The 16,959-nt window shown below is 42.3% G+C and overlaps 1 protein-coding gene across 1 annotated transcript in view; it reads right to left on the bottom strand.

The window, feature by feature from the left end:
* Positions 1-10,203: 10,203 nt before the first annotated feature.
* Positions 10,204-16,959, bottom strand: part of birc6 (baculoviral IAP repeat containing 6) — a 150,874-nt gene continuing 144,118 nt past the window's right edge. Inside the window, exons 72-73 of the mRNA XM_038960502.1 lie at positions 12,016-12,150; positions 10,204-11,134 (exon numbers count right to left, since the gene is read on the bottom strand). Coding sequence (XP_038816430.1) covers positions 10,961-11,134; positions 12,016-12,150 — 309 coding nt within the window. The 3' untranslated portion in view covers positions 10,204-10,960. The remainder of the gene's footprint in view (positions 11,135-12,015; positions 12,151-16,959) is intronic.

Below are 16,959 nucleotides of genomic sequence, written 5' to 3'. Positions count from 1 at the left end.
CAAAACACCTAGACTAGTAACAACCCCATAAACATACAAAAACCCTAGACAGGACAAAAAACATATATCACCCTTGTCACACCCTGACCTAACCAACAATAATAAAGAAAACAAAGAATACTAAGGTCAGGGCGTGACAACACATATATAACATGACAACTACTCAGGTGACCATATGGGTTGTGTTGTGTGATGACGTGTTGAGCCTTTGACTTAATACCTTTCGGGCAATCTGTCATCTTTCTGTAGGGTCCTAGGGGGAATTAGAAGCGTCTCCTCCTTATTAAAATCAGATGGGTGATTTATCTTGATCATGCTAAGTGACTCCCAGAGGGAGTTAGTGTCTGTGTCTATGTGTACGTGCAGTAGGAAAGGTTCAGGTCAAGGGCATATGAGTTACAGGAATTGACTGGAAGCATGCAGGTGAGGCACTGCCTATCCCCACCAAAACGTGGAGTACTGTGCCTCGAATGGGAGTAAGAGCAGGGATTCTACTTGACATAGGTTAATTACCCTACATTATTGTTTGATCTTTCATGGGATGAGAACAGTAGTGATGTAGTGAAGAACATGACCCTGCAACACAAGGTCACTAATGATAAATGATCATGAAAGCACTACTACAGTCACAGCCTTTATGTGTCAGAGCTCCTCGCACAAAATATTTCCTTGAGTGCGACAGTAATAGCGGATTTATGCTTGATCCGGGAATGATGTCCGGAGGCTCCGTATGAAGGGTGTGATGCAATTGTGGAGCCTCTGGGGGGTTGCAGAGGCCAAATCGAGCTCCGTATGGCGATGCCGTGTGCCTACCAATTTTTGTAACAATACGGAGGGCTCCGTGACATGATTGGTTGACGGTAGGTGGGGCAGGAGGTCCTGTGTAAACACAAACTCACTTTCCTTGATAACTAACTTCCTTCACAACAGCTCTGCTCTGCTCCTCGAAGTGCAAGAAGTATTGAATGCCCTCACTTCCACAGAGGCCATATCGCAGTAAATGCTGTACGGCTGATGCAGATAGTCAGATTGACCATGCAAAGCCTTTAAGTCGTGCTGAGCACATTGAATCCTAATGAAAATTATCCTGGCTGACCTTTTCTCCGCTGTCAGTGGTTTACTACAGTGAGCGTCTTGTACCGTACACTGCTCCTGGAGATAGAGTCAGTGAGTAAGCCCACTGTTTGACATGAGCCAAAAACAACATCTAAATGATTCAGAGCCCCAGCAGCAGCATGGCGCATCGATAGAGCTCTCGGCTGTTTTTCTCAGTGCAGGATCTAGTCTAAGGGGGGGGGGATCTAGTCTAAGGTTTGTTTTCTCCAGCACTTGCCCCCCCCCCTTTCCCCATCCTCCCCTTCCTCCTCTTCGTGCATGACATTTAAGAGACGAGTGTTTGGGCACATTATGGAATTGTTCACAGGCAAAGTGAAGGCCCTTCAAAGGGCTTGTTGGAGTGGGTTTGAAGTACGGAAGAGAGACCACGGTGAATAGATGCTTTTACAGTCTGATTTACCTTTCCAGAGACCTGCTTCCAATTTACAGACCTGTCAAGGAAACGCTACTATTCAACTGATGAAAGCTATTTTTCAAGACTATATTTAAAAAAAACGAAATATTTTCTGTTAAAGACAAGCAGTGACACCTGCAGTGCGCAGATGCTGTTTGAAGTTTGGGCTGCCAAACCATTGCTCCAACACACACACACACACACACCGTTCTCACATTGATTACCAAAGGAGTGTGTGAGGAGAAATCATTAAAAAAAATCCCCAGACACCACTATGTTTGTTTTTTACTGCTCTATAAAAGTATACAAAGGGGAGGGTGTGTTCGTGCTTGGGGAGATGATTATAGGGAGATGTTGACTTTCATTGTTGCAGTCTGAATTATGTCTGTTTGGAAGCCTATTGCGGATTGGCCTTCTGCTCTTGGAGAGTCCATGAAACATTACCTCAGTCAGTCCTGCAGGAAAGGACTGAGCTGGGCTCTTTCAGAACAGAATACCTTTTGTTGAAAGCAAGTCTGTGCACACTGGCAGATAACCTTGGCCATCAACCTTGCTAGCTAACTGATACCAACCCACACCACCCCCACCTAAAAAAGCTGTGAGGCTGCTCTCTCCTTACTTGCATAACCCCGATTCTATTATAATATGAGTCTCACATCGGGATTCGCTTAGCGGATCACTGACGGCCTCGAAGAACCAATCACACATCTGGCAAATGAGGCGAGCCCCTCTCGTCCTTATAAGGCGCCATTCGCCCGCCCACTGGTCATTTTCAAGCATTTTCATTTTCTCATCAAGTCAAATCGGGGACCCGAACCAGCGACCTATCGGCCACCGGCCCAAGCTCCCAACCGCCAGGCCACCAACCATCCAAGATCCCCCCCATAGTTCCCAGAGAGCTGCCCCTCAACCATCCAAGATCCCCCCCATAGTTCCCAGAGAGCTGCCCCTCAACCATCCAAGATCCCCCCCACAGTTCCCAGAGAGAAAACAGAAAACAATGCAAAAAAAAGACATCAATGACAATAGAAATCTAAACAGCAGGGCCGACTGAATGCGTTTAAGTGCATGTGTTGCACTATTTACATGTGTGTGTATGTGTGTGTGCACACGTGTATGTTTGAATGCGATTGTGTGTGTATGCATGTGTACTCGTGTACAAGCACCTGCGCTGCATCAGCCTCAGGCAAACAGGCATTGGATGTAACTGCGTTTCCCCTCAGTATCAATCAAACAGACTTTTTTTTGTTGTTTTATTTAGAATTAAATTTTTGTATTTTTATATTTGACTGTCATTCTGTCCCCCGCCCAACAACTCCACTCCCACTCGTCTCCAGTTCCATATCCCAACCCTCAGTTCCCTCAGCCCATCCCACCTATCAATGCTGGCCATCCTCTTCGGATTTCTACGCGTCATACTCTATATCTTTCAACTATACTGTGATGTTTAACATACAATTTGAATCTATCTAATCGAATAGAATCCACATATTGTGAGTTGAAAATAAATACTTTCAGTAAGAGTATTAGTATATTAGCAATCGACTAACCAGATCTCTCAACAATGTTATTTCTAAGGTTAAATTTTAGATTAATGTTGTGTTTTTTCAGACATTCCTGAACCTGAGGGCAATACCAGAACAAATGGTCTATTGATTCTGTATCCTTACAACAAAATCTGCAGAGCTGCAATGATTGTATGCCCCAAATATTCTACATTTATTTGGTGGCAAGAATGCTGTACAATAATTTTAGCTGAAAAGCACAAAGTCTTGAATCTTGCATAATTTTATATATCAACTCATAAACCCTGTGCCATGGAATCGGTACATCAAAAATCTCTTCCTAGCTATTTTACAATCTGTATTGCACAGCTGTCAACATCTTGGTCCTCAAATGAAACTGTTATACTTTCCTATTTATCATATTTTTTGTTCCTCTGACAGTTTCGATCCTTTATATTGGGCAGACAGACCAGTTCCCTACCTCCTCCCGCTGCCACCTGCCTCCTCCATTTTGGGGGTAATGCTGGAATCAGTTGGTTGTAATCTTGGATTGAGCAGACCTTCCCATACAATTCCGATAGCTTCATGAAAGACATAACTGTACCATTCCTATTTACAATATAATTTAAAAACAAAATAAAATGTTCAAACATATTTTCCATAAATACAGGTCTTTTATCAACCAGCACATTTCAGTTCAACCATAATATCTGTTATATTTGTTCTATCTTTTCTGGGGGATGAAATTGACATTGTAACCAGCTCTGCAATGCTTGTTTGAAAAGGAGAGAGAGTTTCCTTTTCAATTAATCAAAGGCAAAGGTATAGTATTTATATTAGCACTCTGATTACAATGAAGAGCAAGATGTGCTGCTCTGTTCTGGACCAGCTGCTGCACTTGACTACATGACTAAACAATACTCAAAATAAGACAAACTAGAGCCTGCAGGACTTGCTTTCTGGTGTGTGGTGTCAAAAAAGCATAGCATCCCTTTATTATGCACAGACTTCTACCCATCTTTACAACCATTGAATCTATATGTTTTGACCATGACAGTTTGCAATCTAAGGTAATACCAAGTAATTTAGTCTCCTCAATTTGTTCAAAAGCCACACCATTCATTACCTGATTCAGCTGAGGTCTAGAGCTTAGGGAATGATTTGTACCAAATACAATGCTCTTAGTTTTAGAGAGGTTCAGAACCAGTTTATTACTGGCCACCCATTCCAAAACTGACTGCAACTCCTTGTTAAGGGTTGCAGTGACTACATTTGCTGTGGTTGCTGACACGTATATGGTTGAATTGTCAGCATACAAGGACACACAGGCTTTATTTAATGCCAGTTACAGGTCATTGGTGAAAATAGAAAATATATATGTAAAATGTATATGTAGCAGAAAAGCTAAGAAAAAAAGATGTGTGTCCTCCGAAGAGGACAAAAGAATAAAACAAATTAAAAATAGACAAGGGAAGAGGGCCTGCGGTATACCACACCCTACATGTTTGACTTTACAGAGGCTTCTATGAAAGAAAACCCTCTGAGTTATATTAGATAGATAGCTATGAATCCACAATAAGGTTGAACATCCATAAAACATACGTTTTCTCAACAACAGGTAATCAAAGGCTGCACTGAAATCTAACAGCACAGCTCCCACAATCTTCTTACACTATGTATGTGGACAACCCTTCCAATTAGTGGATTCGGCTATTTCAGCCACACCCGTTGCTGAGAGGTGTATAAAATCGAGCACACAGCCATGCAATCTCCATAGACAAACATTGACAGTAGAATGGCCTTACAACAGAAGAGCTCAGTGACTTTCAACGTGGCACCGTCATAGGATGCCCTGCTAGAGCTGCCCCGGTCAACTGTCAGTGCTGTTATTGTGAAGTGGAAACGTCTAGGACCAACAACGGCTCAGCCACGAAGTGGTAGGCCACACAAGCTCACAGAACGGGACCTCCGAGTGCGATACGCGTGGTGCATAAAAATCTGTCTGTCCTCGGTTGCAACACTCACTACCGAGTTCCAAACTGCCTCTGGAAGCAACATCATCAGGAGCTTCATGAAAAGGGTTTCTATGGCCGAGCAGCCGCACATAAGCCTAAGATCACCAATGTTCAATGCCAAGCGTGGGCTGGAGTGTTGTAAAGCTCGCAGCCACTGGATTATAGCGCAGTGGAAAAGCGTTCTCTGGAGTGATGAATTACGCTTAACCATCTGGCAGTCTGATGGACTAATCTGGGTTTGATGGATGCCAGGAGAACGCTACCTGCCCGAATTCACTTGTAAAGTTTGGTGGAGGAGAAATAATGGTATGGGGCTGTTTTTCATGGTTCGGGCTAGGCCCCTTACTTCCAGTGAATGGAAATCTTAATGATACTGCATACAATGACATTCTAGATTATTCGGTACTTCCAATTTTGTGGCAACAGTTTGGGCAAGGCCCTTTCTTTTTTTAGCATGACAATGCCCCCATGCACAAAGCGAGGTCCATACAGAAATGGTTAATCGAAATCAGTGTGGAAGAACTTGACTGGCGACTGCGAGCCAGGCCTAATCGGCCAACATCAGTGCCCGACTTCACTAATGCTCTTGTGGCTAATTGGAAGCAAGTCCCTGAAACAATGTTCCAACATCTAGTGGAAAGCCTTCCCAGAAGAGTGGAGGTTGTTATAGCAGCAAAGGGGTGGCCAACACCATATTAATGCCCATGATTTTGGAATGAGATGTTTGACGAGCAGGTGTCCACATACTTTTGGTGATGTAGTGTTTTATCAATTTCTTTCAACCAATCATCAGTCATTTATGTCAGTGCAGTACATGTCTCTGTAAGCATGCTGAAAGTCTGTCAATTTGTTTACAGAGAAATAGCATTGTATTTGGTCAAACTATTTTTTACAACAGGTTGCTAAGAGTTGGCAACAAACTGATACCACTCTTGGGTAGCGGAATGACTTTGGCTTCCCTCCAGGCCTGAGGACAAACACCTTCCTCTAGACTCAGATTGAAGATATGACAGATAGGAGAGACCATAGAGTCAGCTACCATCTTCAGTAGCTTTCCATCTAAGTTGCAATGCCAGGTTTGTCATTATTGATCGATAACAATGTTTCTACCTCTCCCACACTAACTTTACAAAATTCTAACTTATGCTTTTCTTTAATGATTTGTTTTTTAATGCATGAATTCGCTCACTGTACGTTGTTGACATTTCCTGCCTAAGTTTACATCATTGGCAAAGTGGGCAATCATTCAAATAATTGGCAACATCAAATGGTTTTGTTATGAATAAGCCATCTGATTCATTGAAAGATGGAGTTGAATTTGTATTTCTGCTCATTATTTAATATAAAGTACTCCATTCTTTATATCGTTGCTTCATAATACAGTTTTAATTTTGTTGTGTTTAGTCACATAAGTCAGATGTGCAGCCAGACTTATTAGCCACTCACTCTCTTTCAAACATCCAGTTTTTAAATTCCTTATCAATCCATGGAGCCTTAACAGTTCTAACAGTCAGTTTCTTAACAGGTGAATATTTGTCAATAATTGGAAGAAGCAATTTCCTAAATTCATCATGTGCAGTGTCGGATGCTCCTTATTAATCACATCAGACCAACAAATATCCACATAAGAATCACAGCAAAATATTTTATATGATCTCTTATACACTATTTTAGGCACAGCTCTTGTAACTTTGTCTTTCCTGGATATAGCCATTATATTGTGATCACTGCATCCAATGGGTACAGATACAGCTTCAGAACAAAGTTCTACAGTATTAGTAAAAATGTGATTAATACATGTGGATGATCTTGTTCCTGTAGTATTTGTAAACACCCTGGAAAATAGATTAATAACCTGAACCAGATTACAGGCACTGGTTACAGTGAGAAGCTTCCTCTTGAGCGGACAGCTTGATTAAAACCAGTCAATATTTAGGTCCCCAAGAAAGTAGACGTCTGTTTACATCACATATATTATCAAGCATTTCACACATATTTTCTAGATACTGACTGTTAGCACTTGGTGGCCTACAGCAACACCCCAAAATAATAGGCTTTAGATGAGGCAGGTGAACCTGCAACCACAGCACTCCAATCACGCTTGACATTAGATCTTCTCTAAGCATTACAGGGATATGGCTCTGAATATACAGTGCATTAGGAAAGTATTCAGACCTCTTGACTTTTTCCACATTTTGTTCCTTTACATACTTATTCTAAAATTGATTAAATAAAAAATGTTCATCAATCTACACACAATACCCCTTGATGACAAAGCGAAAACATGTTTTTAGACATTTTAGCAAAGAGACAGGATTGTGTCGAGGCAAAGATCTGGGAAAGGGTTCCAAAGAATTCTGCAGCATAGAAGAAGTGGAAGTTTGGAACCACCAAGACTCTTAGAGCTGGCCGCCCGGCCAAACAGAGCAGTTGGGGGAGAAGGACCTTGGTCAGGAAGGTGACCAAGAACCTGATGGTCATTCTGACAGAGCTCCAGAGTTCCTCTGTGGAGATGGGAGAACCTTCCAGAAGGACAACCATTTCTGCAGCACTCCACCAATCAGGCCTTTATGATGGTCAGATGGAAGCCATTCCTCAGTAAAAGGCACATGATAGACAGCTTGGAGTTTGCCAATATTCTCTGGTCTGATGAAACCAAGATTGAACTCTTTGGCATGAATGCCAAGAGTCACGTCTGGAGGAAACCTGGCACCATCACTACGGTGAAACATGGTGGCAGCATCATGCTGTGGGGATGTTTTTCAGCAGAAGGGACTGGGAGACTAGTCAGGATCAAGGCAAAAATGAACGGAGCAAAGTACAGAGAGATCCTTGATGAAAACCTGCTCCAGAGCACTCAGGACCTCAGACGGGGATGAATCTTCACCTTCCAACAGGACAACGACCCTAAGTATACAGCTAAGACAACACAGGAGTGGCTTCGGGACAAGTCTCTGAATGTCTTTGAGTGGCCCAGCCAGAACCTGGACTTGAACCCAATCTAACATCTCTTGAGAGACCTGAAAATAGCTGTGCAGCGACACTCCCCATCCAACCTGACTCCCCAAATACAGGTGTGCCAAGCTTGTAGCGTCATACCCAAGACTCAAGGCTGTAATCGCTGCCAAAGGTGCTTCAACAAAGTACTGAGTAAAGGGTTAGAATACTTATGTAAATGTGTATTTCAACCTGATTTTCTTTGTCATTGTGGGGTATTGTGTGTAGATTGATGAGGTAAAAAAACGATGTAATCAATTTTAGCATAAGGCTGTAACGTAACAAAATGTGGAAAAAGTCAAGAGGTCTGAATACATTCCCAATGCACCAATTAGGATGTATTAAGGCCTCAATTTCCAGATTTCCTTACATGAACTGTAGCTCAGTAAAATTGTTGTAATTGTTGCATTTATATTTTTGTTCAGTATACAATCAAAACATTGGTGAAAGGGTAATATATTGCAATACAGGGTTCATGTGATCAAAAATCTGATTGAAAAACGAACCGCATCAAACTTTGTTCACCTGTCTAGTATTGGTGTGATTTGGGTTCAGATTCCCAACAATTGATTCAAACACTGCTGCGTGTACTCTGTGTAGCCCATAGGCTTATTGCATTCCATTGCTGATTCTCCATGCAGAGCTTTACACTCCATGCATTTTCCAGTAGCTATTTCTCCTATTTCACTGAGTTTTAAAGCATAAGATGAATAATGTATAGTGGTAGGGATAAATCACAGAAGTGCATCCACTGTGCTGTTCTCCTTTATTCTACACCATAATCCCTGTTTATCCAAGCTTGCTGTACAAGAGCAACAAAAGGCATTCCCAAAGGCAGAACTTTTTGGGAAAGGGATAACAGGAAAAGGTTTAAGAGGCTCAATGTTGCTTAGTCTTCATATAGAACTGTGAAGATACACCGATATATACTCACCAAGTTTCTAAAACATTACGAACACCTCTTTCCATGACACTTACCAGGTGATCCCTTTTTGATGTCACTTGTTAAATCTACTACAATCATTGTAGATGAAGTGGATGAGACCGTTTAATAAAGAAGGATTTTTAAGCCTGGAGACAATTAAGACATTGTGTATGTGTGCCATTCAGAGGGTGAATGGGCAAGACAAAATATTTAAGTGCCTTTGAGTACGGTAGTAGGTGCCAGGCGCACCGGTGTGTCTCAAGAACTGCAACGCTGCTGAGCTTTTCACATTTCCTGTGAGTATCAAGAATGGTCCACTACCCTCAGGACAACCAGCCAACTTCACACAACTGTGGGAAGCATTGGAGTCATGGGCCAGCATCCCTGTGGAATGCTTTCGACACATTGTAGAGTCCATGCCCCAATTAATTGAGGCTGTTCTGAGGACAAAGGGGGAGGAGCAACTACATACTAGGACATTGTTCTTAATGTTATGTCCACTCTGTGTATATTTGCTTAGGAGACACCTAAGGCAACATACAGCCAGCCAATTCACACTGAATCAAGCTGGATGTTGACTTTGGTAATTTCGTTCCACGACAGTGAAATGCACAAGCCGATATAAGCTTCTCTTATGGTAAGGAGGATAGGAGAACAGAGGACTGACAGTTAGCTGCGGATGGCGACAAACTGCACCAGCAAAGACAAAAAAAAAAATATATAAATACTTCAGTTTAATATTTCACCCATATAGATGGCCCATTTCCCTGCACTGAAAATAAGCACTGGGCCTTCCAAGTCACTTTACAGTAGCAGCTTATGCTCCCATGTGGATTGGTACCATGTTTTCCTTAAGAGGTTCAAGTCCAAGTTGTGTTCAACAACGCAGAAAGAAGCATTTGCACAATCAATCCACATTTTCAAGCTCCATTTAATGTCCTACCAAAAGTAGTATGTGACTGAACCGGGAGTGAGTAAAATATTAAGTGCTTTTTCTTTCACCGGAATCAACCTTTTTCAGACAGAGCGGAACGATCAATGTGTAGAAATGTCAAATAATCAGTGAATTAGCTTTTTCAAAGTATTCGGTATGATGTCAATGTTGATAAAAGGCACATAGCAGTTTTGTATCTTAGTGGGATTGTTGAAAAGGCACAAAGTCACACATTCAGAAGCCTTCACATACCGGTACATATCCCAAACATCTTACATACTCAGACTCTTATCTACAAAATCAGATCAATGTATATATCCGGGAAAAGTAAAACAGGTTGCATTTATTAAACTTGCATTGAGAATTAGAGGCAAAAAAAACTTGCTCATAGCATTTTTGAACAGCCTGTAAAAAGGGTAACAAGTAATCATTGCAATTAAGAATGTATATTTCAGCCTTTATTGAAGTTTACAGGATCCTGTAGAAATCAAAAAAGCGATGTCAATGGGCAACCAGAAGATTTCTCAAATTCAGGAAAGTGTATGTTTTCTTTTAAATAGTATACTTAAAGAACGACCAATATATTCCTGGTTACAACTGTCCTTGCACTAACAGTCCAAACAATTGAAATGAACATTCAGTAAACATTATTCTCTAATGGTAGGCTAGTTCCCTTATATATTCAGTGATTTCCTCTGTCATTATGTATACATAAACAAATTTAATAACATACCAATCAGTGGTTATTTCACAATTGAAAAAAAAAAGCACAAAGAGTTTACACTGTTTTACAGGTAAAAATAAAAAGGTAATTTGTTTGTCGACTGTTTCCTTAAGGGCATAGCATAGTTCGGAGTTTTGTCTTATTTTTGTTGGTTTGTAAGCTGTTTCATTCTCATCTAGTTTTTTTGTCCTCTTTATTCAGCCATTACATAATTAGATTCTTACATACAAATATTGACAAAATGGTGGCTTGTGCTTCGAAGCCGTCAAAGTCTATTTAATAACAATAGTAATAGTTGTGAGGAGGAGTGGCCGCGGCTTAGGGTGGAGGGGAGCAAGGAGGGGCGGGACTCATAGCGGGCCCTCACTGCAGTCTTGGCTGCCACTCGGCTTCTCCGCATCCTGATTGGGCAGCTCCTTGACCACGAGGGCGGCACTCTTGTCTGAGAACTCCTCCCCGTCAGGCTCCAGGCCCTCAGGGCAGGGCAGCTTCAGCAGTTCCTCTCGTAGCTGGGCCGTGTGCCTCTGGATGGGGAAAGAGGACAGAGTTATCACATAGGGCTCAGTTCAGAGCTACTATATGCTGTGAGGAGGCAAGTACAAACATGGGCTCTGATGAGGAAACAGATGTATACTCTTCCCAACAATAATGACAAAGCCTGTGAACTAAATGCTCTTCCAAACCAATACAAACTTCAAACCCACCATTTAAGTTGTCTAAAATACACATGGAGCTCACATTAATCCATTCCAGTTGCCCTTTCACTGCCAAAGCAGAGTATCTTGGATACCACTTAAGTCATGAAAAAAGGGACCACTTCTCACACATCACCTTAAAAAAAAATACCAGGAGAAAGGAATCAAGAACGTGCACTAAAGATCAACCCATCATTTCAGAATCTGAACCTATTTGCTGGAGCAAGAGAAAAAAAGCCCTGAAGATATTGGGACTACAAAGAACTCTGTGGCCCTGCTTTAAAAACAGCACTGGGTGCTGCCACAGCAATGTGAGCAGCTTGCTGTGGTCCTTAAGTCTTTATCAGGGTGTCTGGGAGATTATTTACACTGGGTATTAATTGTGGCTATTAACAGCCGGAAGAAGGGAGCCTTGCTGCCAGTGAGCGCTGAGTGAAGTAGGACGCCGGCCCCTTATCTGCTCGGGCCGCCTCACGACGGTCAGAGGGGGAAGCCAGCTGTGGCATGAATCAAGCCTGTCCACCATGCATAAACATCAGGGATGTCGCCCTGAGGGACCAATTCAGACCTCATTAACACAAACCAGAACTGTGTGTGCTTGTGTGTGTAAACGTAAGTGAAAGGGGGATGAGGTGTTACCTTCTGTGGTGAAGGACAACGTTCTGATATGGTGCAAGGTTCTCCTGTAGCTGAAGAGTGCGTTTGTTTACCTTCAATGCAGCAGCGTGATGGGACATGGTGCGGCCCACTCTCTTGTCACTGCTGTACTGCTGGATGTCTGCGATCCACTCCTCACACTGCGCCATGACCTCTACCCGCTTCAGGTAGAAGTGTTTGTGGATCACCTGTGGATTAGAACAGCCATGAGTCTCAGAAAAAACATGCAGCACATTTACCAGCAGTAACATTATTGAAACTCATTTCTGGTTTACAGCCATTTAGTAGGGCCAGGAGTTTTTCCTGTACGCATGTACGGGCCCTAGTTATAGGCTATGGAATGCATAAAATATGCTGGGAAATGTAAATGTTCCTTCCATGACACATTGGAGGACAATGAGTATAATGCACGGATAATTCAATCAAATTTGCCCTTTGTTCTGCCTTCAATATAATCCTAATGTAACATTACTAAACCGCTGTCCAATGGCCCAGATTATGGAATGGTGAAGTGAGAGCCAGCCAGCTTTGGAAATAAAATCCCTTGAAATACCCCATGGTTCACACTGTAAATGACAAAGGGTGAGTGCAATGACACTGAAACTAATACCATTTCTTTGTTGGGCATATTTCTGAACAGACAACACACCGAAACTTCTGAAAGTTTCCCTCTGCAACAGGGAGCAGCATGAGGACTGGTCTTATTTCACTGACTGGGAAGGGAGTTGGATCTGGGCAGGCAGGCTGATCTGAAGTGCAGCGTTAACTTAATAAATATAAGCACCATCTCTCCACTGAAAAAGTTTGGAGGAGTGTTCTGCAACGTTACCCTTGACTGAGTTCTCCAGGTCTGCACAGAGCCTGAGAGGCTGGGTACAAGTAGGAACATCAAATTATTCATAAGCAAAAAGCATTAGCAATGGAAAAACCCAGGGGCTATCAGATCTCCAATATCAATACACTGTGTGTGTGTGCTTGAGATGCCTAACAACCAAGAACCAACCTCTGTCTTCAGCCTATGTGGATTGCTAGAGTTTACCAGAGATTAATCTGATTAAATGAGTAAAATCAAATAGCAGGATGATTGCTAGTAGGCACGGAACACAATAAAATGACTATAGGATCGAGCAGATCCAGAAACATGGGTAAATCAATCCTGTCAAAACAAAGCATGACTGACATGACTATTTGTTACACCAGCTAAAGAAATGAACCAACAAATCAGAAAAAAGACAGAGGGGCAGAATTGGCTCTTCACTGAGACCAAGATTAGATAGATTCAATGAGATGTAGCCTAGTATTGAACTGTGTGGCGATCTAGATAGTCTTAATTATTGAGAGGCAGCTCTCTATTTGAATGGAGCAGGGTTGGCTGGCAACCTGCTTTCTCAGTCAAGTCTCTCACACTCCACACTGTGGGTCTGGGAGTGTTTATCACCAGGTCTCTCTGATGTCACAGCAAGCCTTGCTCTGTGCTCCATCCAGCCCCCCCTTACCCAACACATGCTGCGATGAGTGATGTGTCAGTGATGTCAATCTACACACACCACTCCTCAATACCAACCCCCCGACCCCTCCATCCCTCATCCCAGCATGAGTCTCTGTGGCAGACAAATCGGGATGCTACTGCTCTTCACTTTCCGTTTCACAACTATTGTTGGGGGATTAGTTGTCATGGCCGCTGGTTTATTATTTACCAGGATCAATCTGGAGAATGGGGCTGGGGCTGCGCTCTCCTCTCCTGCTTGATTTACTTCGAATGATTTCTCCGATGCACCCCAGATGATTGCCGTGAATCCTTCAAGGTCACAATGGTGGGTAAACGTGGGAGAGTGATCGGTAGGTACGGTCACCTCCCTCGCAGCCGTTTACAAACAAAGTGCTCCTACTCCCGGCCAAGGTTATTATAGTAAACTAAAATGAAAGCTACAAAAACCGTCACAAAAACTAAAACTATCCTTGTCATCAAAACAAACAAAAATAAAATAAAAACCATCATGAAATAAGGGTTTTTAAAGCTACTGAATCTGGTGGGTAAATGCAGATGTTTCAAATAGATAGGGATGCACAAGCTAGGCCTAACAGCAGTGGCGAAGGACGCACACCCGCAGTCCCCAACCAAAAATAAATTATATATATATATATATACACACACACACACACAGTACCAGTCAAAAGTTATAACACACCTACTCATTCCAGGGTTTTTCTTTACTTTGACTATGTTCTACATTGTAGAATAATAGTGAAGACAAACTATAAAATAACACATGGAATCATGTAGTAACCAAAAGTGTTAAATCAAAATATATTTTATATTTCAGATTCTTCAAAGTAGCCACCCTTTGCACACTCTTGGCATTCTCTCAACCAGCTTCATAAGGTAGTCACCTGGAATGCATTTCAATTAACAGATGTGCCTTGTTAATTTGTGGAATTTCTTTCCTTCTTAATGCGTTTGAGCCAATCAGTTGTGTTGTGACAAGGTAGTGGTGGTATACAGAAGTTAGCCCTATTTGGTAAAAAACCAAGTCCATATTATGGCAAGAACAGCTCAAAAAAGCAAAGAGAAATGACAGTCCATCATTACTTTAAGACATGAAAGTCAGTCAGTTCTGAAAATGTCAAGAACTTTAAAAGTTTCTTCAAGTGCAGTCGCAAAACCAATTAAGCGATATGATGAAATTGGCTTTCATGAGGACAGCCACAGGAATGGAAGACCCAGAGTTAAGTTCATTAGAGTTAACTGCACCTCAGATTGTAGCCCAAATAAATGCTTCAGAGTTCAAGTAACAGACACATCTCAACATCAACTGTTCAGAGGAGACTGCATGAAATCAGGCTTTCATGGTCAAATTGCTGCAAAGAAACCACTACTAAAGGACACCAATAATAAGAAGAGACTTGCTTGAGCCAAGAAAAACGAGCAATGGACATTAGACCGGTGGAAATCTGTCCTTTTGGTCTGATGAGTCCAAATTTGAGATTTTTGGTTACAAACGCTGTGTCTTTGTGAGAAGCAGAGTAGGTGAACGGATGTGTGGTTCCCACCGTGAAGCATGGAGGAGGTGTGATAGTGTGGGGATGCTTTGTTGGTGACACTGTGATTTATTTAGAATTCAAGGCACACTTAACCAGCATGGCTACCACAGCATTCTGCAGCGATACGCCATCCCATCTGGTTTGCGCTTAGTGGGACTATCATTTGTTTTTCAACAGGACAATGACCCAACACACCCCCAGGCTGTGTAAGGGTTATTTGACCAAGAAGGAGAGTGATGGAGTGCTGCATCAGATGACCTGGCCTCCACAATCACCTCACCTCAACCCAATTGAGATGGTTTGGGATGGGTTGGACTGCAGAGTGAAGGAAAAGCAGCCAACAAGTGTGGGAACTCTTTTAAGTCTGTTGAAAAGCATTCCTCATGAAGCTGGTTGAGAGAATGCCAAGAGTGTGCAAAGCTGTCATCCAGGCAAAAAGTGGCTACTTTGAAGAATCTAAAACCTAAAATATATTTTGATTTGTTTAACTCTTTTTTGGTTAGTACTACATGTTATTTCATAGTTTGATGTCTTCACTATTATTCTACAATGTAGAAAATAGTAAAAAATTAAGAAAAACCCTTGAATGAATAGGGGTCCAAACTTTTGACAGGCACTGTATACATGTTTTTGATTGGGTTGGGGGCTTCTGACACCACTCGCTAACAGGGAAAAGATTGTCTAGGTAGATAACGTGATTCTAGGTACATGTACTACTAAAGTTAAAAAGCATTGGATTGTTGTAAACATGGGCGAGAGAGTTTCCTTCCACCATATTTTTTGCACCAGTCTCGACGATATTCCATTAAAATTCAAGTCACATTGATATTGACTTTATAATTTAAACCTAACCTATGACCTGAAACATCACCTTATGTATTACTGCCCCCAGGTTGCAAAAAGTGACATCCTAAAAAACAATACAACACAAATGTCTCCTAGCCTCACGCATGCTTTCTGTGCAACACAAGAACTAAATATAACTAGCAAATCAGGTCTTAAAACTAACTGAAACAAAATTTAACTTAAAATAAAAACAGAAAAACAAATAGAAATAAAAACTATAACCTTTCTCCTGGCGTTACGCAACTTCCCCCAGATTTCCAGATATCGAGCTGCAGTGGTGACGTGTGCACAAGGCTCATACTACAAGCAAAAGCCCAGAGGCAGATCTAGGCCTGACATGATGTGGTAGACCTCCATTTAACATAGCCATTTAGAAATGCTTACAAATTCAAAAAGGACTAAATCCCCAGGGGCGTTTCGTATTGTAAGGGCACTGCACATGTGACCAATGTGTGTACTGAAATGCCAAAAGTCACATGGATGGAAGCGTTGTGTCCATATCCAAGAGTCACTGAACATGGAACACATGTACCCATCAGAGTAGGGTGTCTTGACAAATTACCTGTAACCGGTACGCCGAACACATACTGAACACACAAAAACACCAACCAATCCATGTGAGATACACACAATACAAACAGACAAATGCGCATACATGCACACACTGGCTCGGTCTGCTGATTGTGTACTCTATTTACAGATGAACTAAGTGACCTTTTAGGTAATGCTGCCGTCCACTCATTACGCCAGAGGGCAGACGTGTGTCTCCATGTTTTTCTGCTTGCTCCACGCACGAAGGGGTCAAAGGTGAGAATTAATGATTTTTTTCATCCTGAGGCTCCTCTGACACAGCGTGCCTGCATGCTGCATGCTAAGCCCCTGGTCTGCTCCTCTGACACAGCGTGCCTGCATGCTGCATGCTAAGCCCCTGGTCTGCTCCTCTGACACAGCGTGCCTGCATGCTGCATGCTAAGCCCCTGGTCTGCTCCTCTGACACAGCGTGCCTGCCTGCTGCATGCTAAGCCCCTGGTCTGCTCCTCTGCTGACTCTGGCAGCTCAGGTCTACTACGCTACAGCACCGTAAATACTGCCACTGTTCAAACGGAGTA

The sequence above is a fragment of the Salvelinus namaycush genome, chromosome 22 (assembly GCF_016432855.1).
Source record: "Salvelinus namaycush isolate Seneca chromosome 22, SaNama_1.0, whole genome shotgun sequence".
In the NCBI taxonomy this organism is placed as follows: Eukaryota; Metazoa; Chordata; class Actinopteri; order Salmoniformes; family Salmonidae; genus Salvelinus; species Salvelinus namaycush.
Note: the sequence above shows the minus strand (reverse complement) of the source record. Positions and strands in the feature narration are given on the sequence as shown.